The 12,566-nt window shown below is 47.9% G+C and overlaps 2 protein-coding genes across 2 annotated transcripts; one reads left to right on the top strand and one right to left on the bottom strand.

Moving 5' to 3' along the window:
* Positions 1-2,337: 2,337 nt before the first annotated feature.
* Positions 2,338-5,211, top strand: CDV56_103381 (uncharacterized protein; the record flags this gene model as incomplete). The annotated part of the gene is made up of 4 exons (XM_026757000.1): positions 2,338-2,801; positions 2,871-3,079; positions 3,156-3,422; positions 3,497-5,211. 4 exons carry the CDS (start codon positions 2,338-2,340, stop codon positions 5,209-5,211), a joined length of 2,655 nt encoding a protein of 884 aa, XP_026610639.1.
* A 2,321-nt stretch (positions 5,212-7,532) lies between these two features.
* Positions 7,533-8,549, bottom strand: CDV56_103911 (uncharacterized protein; the record flags this gene model as incomplete). Its single annotated transcript, XM_026757530.1, has 2 exons — positions 7,533-8,110; positions 8,177-8,549. 2 exons carry the CDS (start codon positions 8,547-8,549, stop codon positions 7,533-7,535), a joined length of 951 nt encoding a protein of 316 aa, XP_026610640.1.
* Between the last annotated feature and the right edge of the window lie 4,017 nt (positions 8,550-12,566).

The following is a 12,566-nucleotide window of genomic DNA, read 5'->3' on the forward strand; positions in this document are numbered from 1 at the left end:
TCTCCTTCGCAGCATGCAGAGCACTTAACATTAATGTTTTCCATGGCACTTTTTTTCGTTGAAGCTGTTGGATTGATTTTTTAAGATGGTCAAACAGTTTATTATAGATGCTGAAGATAAGATGAATGGTAACATCTTTCGTTTTTGAAAGCGCAGTTGTAAATTTGAAAAAGGGTTGAGTAATCCAAAGAAGGTACTTAATTTGGCGCCACTCTTCTTGGTCCAGCATCAGATGTGGATGACCATATTTAGAGTAGAATTGATTGAATGTAGATTGCAGGCGTTTTGCACGTCGAAGCATCAAAAATGTTGAATTCCAGCGTGTCCTGACATCCTGGATTGGCAAAAGCTTTGGTGATTCTGACTGCAGATTATAGAACAACTCCCGGCGTTGAGGACTTGCATTAATGAAGACAGCTAAGCTTTGGACCTATACTGGTGGTTAGTGAGTACCCAGTATAAGAGGGATTAATCTAACCTTATTCAGTGTATCAACAATCTCTTCTTTCTGCTGCTTTGTGTGAAGTGAATAAACCTGTCTTTCTAGCCAATGCATTTCAGTTATGTCATTCTTTGGAATTGCTTTCATTTACCCACGCAGTTTTTGCAGACTAAGCTAAATAACATGCGCGATGCATGGAACCCGGATAATAGAGGTATCATCACTGCATTTAAGCGACTGGATAGATTCTTGGATGCTTGACATCAAAGTACTATTATTTAATGCATTATCAGTTGTGATTGCAAGAACTTGGTCTGTGATTTAGTGTTTTTAAAGTAACTTGAAAAGAACCATGCTTAGATTGAGACCAGAGTGAGTTCCATGAAGCGGTTTAAAGCCAAGTAGGATCTCCCGCGACCCGACTCAGAGAACCTCAGGTTCAGGTTCGAGGTTCCGACCTTTGGAACCTGAATCGGACCATTTCGAGGCCTAATCATTGGGCACCAATCGGGTCTCGGGATTGGAGTCAAGTTGTGGTGTGATAGCCGCAACAAGCGCCTATCGGGCATCGCCCGTTACATACCTAATGTAATTCACAACCGAGTCAGACACTCTACTAAGCCGGACACCTTTTGATTCCATACATACAACACTTTTTGAGACTTCAAAAGTCTCAACAATCAAGAATCTATTAGGTGTAAAACTATATATATAGTCTACTAGTATACATACTATGCTACTGTAAAAGAGTTCTTGCTGTAATCCATAGCGTGGACTTGCGACTCAATACAACTAGTGGAATAGAAGTGTCAATAATGGAGCCTCTCCAGAAGCTCGGTACGGCGGACAATATCAGATGATATCTAGAATATTAGTAATATGGTAACTTGGTAAGTGCCCCTGGAAGCACACTACTAGTAGACTATCTCCTCATCTGGTCCCTGGAAGCGAGGTGATATTTTAGTGTGGTTACAGTCCCTGCTTTTGGCCTTTCACACTAATTGCTGACAGTCTGACAGATGCCCGGCCCTGCTTTTCAGCTGAGCCATTTTCCTCCATTCCTCTCTTGTGAGTCACCCTCCCGCAGCGGACTACATTGGTGATTTGGCTACCTTATACTCTGTAGCAAAAGCGATTCTCAAACCTCGCTCTTCCTGAGATTGCTCTCTAACTAGCCATACCTCCCTGCTCGCCCTTGCTAGTTACTCTTCCCTTTCCTTCCTTGTCCTGTGATCAGTCAGGGTTGACTCTACCGAAGCTTATTCCAGTCTACACCTGCACAACAACCCTGACGTTACATGGTGATCGATGTTAGTGCCTCGGCAGACTCTGATTTGTCTCCGGCCGCATGACCTACCTGGGGCTGCATCGTTTCCGCTTCGCCTCCTAAACTTGTATATTGCCTTCTTGGCCCTTCTTGGCAAGTTTAGTTCGAGAATCCTATTCACATTCTTTAGACTGGTCAGTGTTAAGGCGTGTAGCCAAGCAATCTTAGTGGTGCTTAGGTGTGAACGGCCCTCTACTGCTCTGTTACCAACAAGAAAACACCAGACATGATTGGCTGACGACGAGAAGCAGTGAACTACACAGATCCATTACAGTAGTTACCAGGCTGAGCTCGTGGGGGTTTGTATGGTAAGAAGGTGCCCAGCTGCCAGGTTGAAAACAGGTAGGAAATCGTATCTTTCCAGGATCGAGATCCTGCGAGCAGCCATTTTAATATTGCAACAAAAGCGAAAACTACCTAAACGATGAAATTGAGGTGGAGGGGTCTGAACGTCTGATGCTCCTCGGGATATAACTTATAAGACCATCCCGCCGGGCTCCCAAACGGCGCCAGGTCTCTCTCGTAGTCCATCTTCCGCGCGTGCAGCTACAAGCCCCCAAGATTCACGATGAAGGTTCTCTCATGTCTCACAGCTTTGCTGTCGTTTGCGGCGGCCATTATGCCCTCTCCCTCCCACAAACCGCCCTTGGGAGGCCGCCAGATCACCGATCCAAAAGTTTTGGCGGAGCTTCGAGCCCAGCACGCGGACACGCTCAGCAAGATGAAGAACGGTAAAAAGGTTTTTGTGCATCTCGATGAGCTCGCCAACTATGAGCACGACCCATTGCAGAAGCGCCAATTTGTCATCTTTGGCCTCGCCGGTGCGGCCATCGTTGAAGCTGTCGGCGCCGGCGCAGACATTATAGGAGGGATAATACAAAACCTATTGAGTGTCTTTTTGACAGAAGACCACACCATCTGGCACAGCAAGGACCACTGCCGCACATATTTCCAGACACATAGCGGCAGCGAGGGAAACTTCCAGACCTGGGCGCGTGGTTCCGAGGACGCCGATACCAATGTTAACATGAAGTAAGTGGACCAAGGCTAGTCACAGATGCTTCCATACCATACTGAGCACTAATTTTACGCTCATTTTAGCATAGCTTGGATTAACCCACAGACCACCGACCCGCCCGTCTACTTCTTCGAAAACGACTTTCTCGGCAGATACAGTGTCCAGTTTACTGCAACAGATCAGGTCGCCTGGGGCGGCATTCAGGGTACTGAAAAGTGCTACATTGAGGGCATATGTAACCCTCAGTACGTCTTCTACCACAATGGATATAACATCGTCCTCAATACATGGCGTAAGTGGATGCCTTCCGGGTGGCTCAGACATTGTGTCTGCTATAGATGGTCCGCCTGATCTCTAATGTACTGCAGAGTCTCAGGGAGATGTTAGCGCGTGCCAGTATTCACATGGCGAGGACTGCAAAGGCCTGTGTGACTCCGGTGTCAAGGACCAGTTCTCGAAGAACGGTGTCGTCTGGGGCGGGGACTGTGCCATCCCCTGCAAGGAGGACGGCGGCGATGGCTACACTGTCCAACCACCCCCACCAAACCCAAGTGCCACGGTGATGGTGGTAGGAGATTCGATCTCGCATGGGATGGAGGCCGACTGGACCTGGCGTTGGCGTATCTTTGCCTGGTGTGAGTGCTTGTCTTCCGGCCTTAGCCGAGGTCATCGTTTTGTCCGAGGCTAATATCTGATCCGGCATCTCTAGTGCAGGATAATCTGGGCTACAAGGTCACCTTCGTCGGACCGTGGGCCGGCACACATGGACCGACTGTGCCCCAAGCCGCCCTGCCGCAGCCACCTCTCCTACCGGGAGAGTCTGCACCAGTAATTAATGAAGTCATCGGCCTTTACGCTGATGGTGTGCCAGACTTCTTCGCCTCTTCCCACCACGCTTCGTGGTGGGGCCGGCAGGTGGCGCAGTCCAAGGAGACCATCAAAGCCTGGGTCGAGACGTACCAGCCAGATTACCTTCTCATCCTGCTCGGGTTCAACGACCTGGGTTGGTTTGTTAGCGGCCCTGAAGACCTGGTCGGCAATATGGGGCAACTAGTAGAGAACGCGCGTGAGGGCAAGTCAGACGTTAAGATCCTCCTGGGCAACGTCGTGCACCGCAAATTCATCAATGGCCGGCAAGATCTTGTTGACAATACAAACACGTACAACCAGCTGCTGCGCGACAAGTACCCAAGCTGGTTCCGATGGGAGTCCCCCATTGCCTACGTCGACGTCAACGCTAACTATAACTGCCACCCTCAGGGTTGTCCTGACGGCTATGATGGACTGCATCCTAATTCGATGGGCGAGTATCATATCGCACAGGCTTTTGCTCGCAGCCTCAAGGCCGACTTTGGATTTCAAGGTCCGGACTTTGTGGTTCCGACCAACCCGGAGCCGAGGGTCATCAGCACACCGACTGGTGTGGTAACATTCTCGCACCCGGAGGGCTTGTACACGACCTGGAATAGGGTCCCAACTGCCCGAGGCTATGATATACGCTCTCGACTCCAGGGAATGACAGATTGGTGGTCTGAGGGCCAAGTCTACCCCAACACTTGGGCCAGCTGGAGCACATGGCTGATAGACGGGCAAACATGGGAGTTCCAGGTCCGCACCCGAGGCGACAACGATGACGTGTCCAGCTGGTCGGATCTCACTACGGCTACGGCTGACTTGCAGACCTCCCCGGGCCCACCGAACATCGTGGCAGTGCCGTCGGGGGGCGACGGCATCCAGATCTCCTGGGGGGCCGTGACCGGGTACAGCGTCAACCGGTACGGAGTCATCGTGTGGGACATGGACACGGAGGGAGCTTTCATCGATACACGTGCCGCGACGGGGACGAGTTTCTTTGTCGGCGGGCTGAAACCCGGGCACCGCTACGGAACTTGGGTGGCTACCTACGTCAATATGAAGAGCAGCGTAACAGGGGAGCCCTATGCTGCGGGAGGCTTGCCGGCGGCTGGTCCAGAGGTCATCGTCGGCGCAGGAGCGCCCGCGCCGCCCACGAACCTGGGAGTTACCAATGTTGACCCCACGACCGTCCAACTCAGCTGGACCGCCTCAGCCGGCGCCGCGGGATACGCGGTCTATGTCCGGAGCGTGCGGGACAACACCGACTTCAAACAGGACGGCAAGACAACTGCGACGACGTACGGTGTGGGGTTCCTATTCCCTGGGACGTGGAACTTCGAGTTCTGCGTCTCGGCGTTTAATGGGAACCTTGAGACCGCGCATACTGCCTGCGTGATCCCGCCTGTTTACCCCGGGTACTCAAAGAGAGACGAAGTCCAGGTCTTCGGCAAAAGCACGGTGTACAACTCTACATACAATTCTACGACCATGATAGAGGACAAGCGGCTTCCAATGCTATTCAAACTCCTCGCCCAGAGTGCTGACAACAGCAGCATTCCTCACTTCTAATGTGCTTGAGCCGGGTCCGTTCCGCATTCAAGAGGTCACAAGAAGAGCCACAAATGACTGAACGCCTTTGGAACTTACTATATGCAATACTAGAATTCTTTATAGTACCTCATAGTAAAGCCATGGTTTATGATCAATATACAACAGGTGTATTACAGTGACATCCCGCCGCAGGCTACTTTTGTGTTAGTGCCACATTCTAGTAGATTACGACTTGGATAAAGCCACAGTGGTGAATATATAGACATAACCAGAAGATGATAATGAGCTGCTGGAACCTGACTATTATTGTTCTATCTCTCTGTCCTCACCTCCCTAGAACATTGTAATTCAACGCCCTGTATCTCTAACAGTTGGGGAAAGAATAAGCAGATGAATGAATGATTTGTAAAATGAGGATTTATGAATCTCTTCAGGGATTTAGAGCCTTGCCCTCGGCCGTCCCAGCTTATGAGCCACGGCTTTGCGTCTCACCCTCTATCCCCACCAACTTAAACTCGTCGCTGCGTAAATGCATTTTCAAACGAGCAAACTTTTGTCCCGATAGGTTGAATTTCGTTTATGCTTCTCTGGCGTAAAGCACTGTAATCTACCTTTCCGGCCTGTTGATATATTAGCTCTGAGCTATAAGCATTACACAGCTGACACATCATTGACTCAGGAAGAGCATCCAAAAACTCAAAACCGCCGTCGAGTTGAAACCTCTCAGGCAGTGTAGCGAGAGCCCACGCCATGAATTCGTCAGGTGCCAGAGTGGATCCTGGTCATCGAACAAGATAAGCCTGCGGAACAGGTTCATCATCCACTGCTCCAGGGCTGTATCCAAGTTAGTATGAACTTGCTATTTGTAGAAAGCTCTGATTTGAAAATGATAACCCGTACAGTTTCACAGCAATGACTGCTGCTGCAAGAACTTGTGGGTGCAATAACACAGCTGCTTCAATCTCAGACCCCATCACATGATATCCATTTCATTTGTAAAGATCCTGGACATTTCTATCAATGTGTACCCAATATAGTCGATCACAGTGAGGGTTTATGGTGTATTCACCTTCAAACAGCCAATAATATACCAGCGGCCAGATTCATTTACCATACCAACATCACCTGTTGAAGCTGGGGGGTTGTGTTGAACATGCTCTGCACTATCATTTCTACTAGCTAGAAATGGTTGTCTTGACACCTTTTTAGCTTAGTGGTTTGAGTGCATTCAACAGAATACGAGATGGACCTAAAAATATATAAGAGCTGAGATCGCCCTTCTCAGCAGGACAATTCCCCAGCTCACTCGCCGTTGAAGAGACATGGACGCCATTGCAGCACTGGGCTCCAGCATTACTCGAGAAACCAAGATGGCATTAGGTACTCACCATCGACCCTCCCTCCTTACCAGCTCAGGCTCTAATATATGAAAATGAAGGCATCCCACCTCGGAGGATGAAAGTTGTGGTGGGTGGGGTAGACTGCGGGGGAAAGTCTCGTCTTCTATCCGTGTTGATTAAACTAATAGAGGATCGCGTCAACGGCACTACCTCTGTTACGCTTGAAAATACGATATATGACATTGCAACAAACTCAAAGGATCCCAGATATGCCAAGAAATTTGAACTTTGGGAGGATTCCAAGAATGCACAGGACCATGGTGCTGTTCCGTGGGTGTACCAGAGCATAATGAAGGCTTGTGTTGATATTGCTCTGATCTGTTTCCCTCTCGACATAATGGCACAAGACTTGGATTTAGGGAATCCACTGGAGATGAGGATAAGTGATATGATAGCATGCATGGAGATCGTTGATGGGCAGTCCAAATCACGAAAGAACCCCACGGTATTTCTGGTTGGGTGTCGAAGTGATTTGCTGGGGGGCGATGCTGCGGATCCATCTCGAAGGAAGAATGCCCGGTGGCATCAATATATTACGCAGCTTGTAGCTGAATGGGGCCTCCATGGGTACTTTGAATGTTCGGCTACCACAGGTACTGGTGTGAGTGAGTTGTTGGACGCCATGGTGGATGCCATGCTTCATCCACCCAAGAGAAGACTTGAACTGCCCAGAGATGTGTCTATTGCTGGGAAGTGCACAAGGCAGCGCACAAGACCTTGTATTATTTTGTGAGGATCATGTCTATATCTCTTAGGGGGCAGATCTAATCGGAAATGATTGCTAAACAGCTCGTCCTCCCCGCAACCCAGCTAGAACAGGTCAGCTAGTTGCCTGATACCGTCGATTCTGATCTTGGTCATGTTGAATTCCCTTGAAGGGACTCATCCCAGTGCCTAGTCTGTCCGTTGCAGAGACAAGAGTTCGGGATGATTCCTGTATCATTGAACTTCATGCCCAACAACAGCATACCCATGCTTCATTCCCGTGCCAACACCTTCTGTGTCCAGCTCAGCCCCAAGCGGGACAGACGGGGCTGAGCGGTTCAGAAGGATTGAACTTGGTGGCATTTCCTCTCCATTGTCTCGCCAAAGCCCCAGGTTTGTATACGCTGCCTTATGCAGGGCCAATGTCTCCTCTACTGCCCACTGGTCCCGCTTGTACTTGGTCTTTCCACGTCGCAGCCAGCCCACTACCGTATCCACTGTGAGCCCAATAATCACGATGACGCTGCAAATGATGAGTGTGAGAGCCAGTCCGAGAATCGAAAAGTTTTCGTATCCTGAGGCATTGTTCATGAGTTGGTTCCGGCATGCAGAACGCGCAACCTCATTAATAGGGGCAGTGACATTCCACCCATGACCAAGCGAGTTGGGAGGGAGATTTTTTGGTGCAGTGGCCCATTCGAAGGCCCAGGCTTGCTCCTTAGCCAAGGATGTGGCAAACCACGTTGACACCTCAATTTGCCATTGGTTCGGTGGAAGATATGAATTAAGATTCATGTAGGCCATCATTGACGCTGAGACAAGGAGAGGGTTTATTAGCTTGGGAAGGCAGCAAATAGAATCGTCTATGGTTCACTTACCGTTCAAAGCAGCACCTCCTCGTCCATTCACATTGGAATACATACTCCGGTCAGTGTTTGCAGAGAGAAACCGTGAGACGGTTGTAAGCTGGGGCATATTGAACCCCAGCGTTGCACCAGCAGTCTTAAAAGCAGACAGGAACGTACTCATCTGGCCACCAAGCTTGGTGCAGCCGGAATCACCAGGTCTGCTAGGGTTGCATACTTGATACTGGTCCACACATACCAGGAGGTTCGCCTCATAGCTCTTCGACCACAGTGTCCCACTGTATGTCGTGTTTTCCACGCTGAGGTTATTTTCAACATCAGCTGTGATCCAAGGATCATAGCTGGGTTGCAGATACATGACACCGTTCTGATTCAGCATCATCATGGTGATGTCTGCGTCGGTTTGGTTGATCCTTGGATCTGGAACCCATGATCGAGTCGTCAGCAGCAAGCCCGTGGGGTCGGTTTTGGCAAAGACGGCACTGGGGAATCTCAGCAGTTAGGTGAGATCACTGATATCTTGTCTCCTAGAGAACTGACCCTTGAGCCGATAGCCTTTCCAATCACGATTATCTTTACCCGTACGCCCTTCCTTATACTCATTCCCCCCTTCTAGCTCAATTACAATCTGGATATGACGGATAAGGCGCTCAATCCACTGCTGAATATGCTCCTGGGGAAGCTCTTCCCATGCCTTTATTTATGCTTGCTTCCCTTCTTCTTATCGCGGGGTGCTCCTCGAGAAGTTGTACGCCGTTTAAGCCAGGGCCAGCATGGCTCAATGGCATTAAGATCAGGAGAGTTGCCTGGCCAATCCATCATCTTTTGGACACTATAAAGATTGTATATAGTCTGTTGGAAGTGGTGACGGTGAGCCGGAGCTTGATCTTCAAGGATGATTGTGTTAGGCCGTTCAATTGCACATTCTTGAGCAAAAGGGATCAGCTTTGGGACGAGAACCTCCTGGCAGTAGAAGAAGCCATTAGTTCTCAATTTCTTAGTAAAAACTATAGAGAAGTAGAATACTTACCTTATAGTATCTGTACCAGTCAATCCCTCCTTTAGAATCCCGATAGAGAAAGCCATTCTTCTTATTCCACTTCCAGGTAGGCATACGGCCTGGAGTTCTTCCATTTCGAAGTTTCATACGCACCATACCAACATTAAGCTCCCACTCTGCTTTTCGTATAGGCTCAAGCTCTTGATTCAAAAGATCAATCTCTTGCTGAGCAAGCTTCTTCTGTTGAGCTGTTTCTGGAGCCCAGACATGTAGAGGACCCTTCTTATCATATGAAAACGCCCCCCAAACTAGACCTCGTAAGGAGTCGCGACTCGTCAGGTTCGATTCGACTCGGAACCGCCAAGACTCAGGTTCAGGTTCTAAGATCTGGAAGTCGCGATCCGACTCCAGGATTCTTAGAGTCGAACCTGACAGGCTCGACTTGAACCTCAGGTTCCACAAACAGTGCAAATATAGGAGATCTCGTGATATGCATATTTTGTGCAGTTTTCATCTGTATTTTTGAGTATTTAGTTTATAGTTTAGGCGAAAAGGTCAGATTAAAATGATTTTAGTATAGAATCAGATGGGAGCTTTCACATTTTAAATTCTACTATTTTTATGGCTTATGATACACAAATTGATCTTTATCTCGCTTTGAACGCTTTAGAACCCGCCCTGATGTTCGCCTCTGAGTACTACTTTCGCCATGCAGGTCGTTGTTATCAGGCAGAGGGATTTCATCCTGATAATCCTCATTATCCAGTTCAATCAGTGGCCCCTGGTCCTCTGTGGCTTTAGTCCTTGGTCTTTTACCAAGCGCATGCTCACTGGGCGGCTGTATCAGTGGAGATATAGCTGCTGGGGCATCTTCTTTGTTATCACTAATTAGATCGAATTCATCCACTGCCTTATAAGCATCTTATTCTTCTCTTGCTGCTTGAATCTCCTGGGCTATGAGATATTCATTAATAAAGGTTAGCTGCTCTGATTTAATGTTAAATCTTGATGTACACATAGACATCATAAGATCCTTAATTATGTTGGGCTTCAGGGAGCCTCGACGGTAGTGACATATGTCACGAGCCAAGTTGAATAGTCGTTCAACACCAGAACCAGTAGCAGGAGTCATAAGAATATCTCATGCTAGGCTTGCAAGGATAGGATATTCATGCTGTTGGTCCTTCCAGAAAAGCCGCGGATTGATCAGATGAGTGCCTAGAAATAAGATAAGTAAGAGAGACGTGAGAGATCAGAGAGGATAGCATACTGCTTCCAAGATACCGCGTAAGCTCGCTGTGGGCGTTCGTCTGTGGCTGAAAGGATGTAGCTGATGTGATAAGCATATCGATATCAGAGATCTGATCTGCCGAAGAGTGGCCATTGGATATGGGCTGTGTATCTGAATATCGCTGTTAGTAGGGCACAAGGTAATCCTCAAGGCTCTTGCGGTATCATACACGCCAGCATGGCTCCCACTCCTTAGTAGAAAAGAAGTGAAGCTTGTTTTATAGCGCCAGGATTATACCAATTACATACAGATCATCATGGATATCATCAGTCATGCTATAATACTCTGATAGCTTCAACTTGGCTTGCTTCAGGGCAGATAGCATCACTGCCTTCTAGTTAACCTTCTTTTGCGCAAGCTGCGCCATAGATCTTTCTAGATGACTGAAAAGTTTGTTGTAGATACCAAAGATGGTATTAATAGTGATATCCTTGGTCTTCAAGAGGGTGGTTGTGAATGTAAAGAATGGCTGAGTGATTGCAAGAAGATAATTAATCTGCCACCATTCCTCCTGGCTTGGCTGTAGATCATGGCGACTGTACTGCGCGCAGAACCCATTAAAAACAGATTATAGCCATTTGGCGCGCCGGAGCATCAGATATGTTGAATTCCAGCAGGTCTTAACATCTTGTATTAGTACAAGCTTTGGTTCTGTTATCTAAAGGTTCTAGAAGGCCTCTCAGCGTTAGGGGCTTTTGTTGATGTAGACCGCGAGCTGCCGAACCTAATATATTATGAGTATGAACTGAGGCAATATCAAAGAGGGTAGCTTACCTTATTAAGAGTATATATGATTTTTTGATTCTCTTGCCGAGCCCCATTCTCTTCCTCAGTCCATTCCATCTCTTCTCTCTCATTCCTTGGGTTCGCTTCCATCCTACCAAGAAGCTCTTTCAAACTAAGTTGAATAACGTGTGCCATACATGGTATACGAATGATTGGCGTCTGGTTTGGTAGCTTAAGCAACTGAAGAGAGTCCTGGATGCTCTCTACCAACGTAGAGTTATTAGATGCATTGTCAGTGGTAACAGTCAAGACCCAGTCCTTAATCCCATGCTTTCGAAGTAGGTTAAGGAGAACTGAGCTCAGATTGACTCCTGTATATGTGCCATGAAGTGGTTCAAAGCCAAGCAAGATCTCATGATGGTTCCAATCTCATCAATAAAGTAGCCTGTGACAGCCATAAAAGCCTGGCGAAAGGGTAAGGTCCAGTAATCTAATGCAATAGAGAGCTTAGCGCCTGTAGGAAGCTTGCAAAGAAGATTCTGCTGTTGTTCTTCAACCATCTCTTAAAGGTGACATCGGACCATATATGCGGAAGGGATTTCGGGTAAGGATGGCGCAAGCCGGGCCATCTCAATAAGGGCACTAAACTGAGGGTGCTCAACAAGTTGAAATGGCAGGCGTAAGGCAGTAATGAATATAATTACCCTCTCCATCTAAGCTTGTGGAGTAAAGGTAGGTTTTTGAGAGGCTAGATGTGCCTAAGATAACTAGAACTTAGTAGAGATAAAATGAATCTGTAGGGATGAATATATTAATATACCCCTTCTTGTATGAGCCTTCTGATATCTTGCGAATGAGGCGCTACCCTCTGACAGTTAACCCCTTGCAAGTGTTTGTTCATAGAGGATGTTCCATAATGGCTGTTTGCTGGATGATTGAGGATTTGGCCGCATATTTTACACATAACCTTCGGAGACCCATCTTGGATAGAGGCGACCTGGTAAAAATGCTTCCAACACTCTGCCTGGCGCTTATTCTTAAAGATATTCTGTTTCAACTGACTTCCAAACTCGGTCTTTAACCACCACGTAACGAATTCATCATTCACCATCTCTGTCCAGAGAAGATAGTTCTTCTTTTTCTCTGGGCCAATGCGTTCTGTGATGATTGCTCAGGCTAGATATCATGACATTCCATTATATCACTATCTAGGTAGCCGTACACGAGAATACTAAACATGGGGAAAGGAAGGGAGAGAGGTGTGTGTGTGTGTGTGTATATTTTACGGCCGTGGCTCGTGACTTGCACGTTTTCCACTATCCCTGATCAGGGCAAAGGCCGCCAGGGGGTGAGCCCTGGGTGTCTCTAACTATTGCTAGTTCTAT

Source organism: Aspergillus thermomutatus (genome assembly GCF_002237265.1).
Source record: "Aspergillus thermomutatus strain HMR AF 39 chromosome Unknown NODE_293, whole genome shotgun sequence".
In the NCBI taxonomy this organism is placed as follows: Eukaryota; Fungi; Ascomycota; class Eurotiomycetes; order Eurotiales; family Aspergillaceae; genus Aspergillus; species Aspergillus thermomutatus.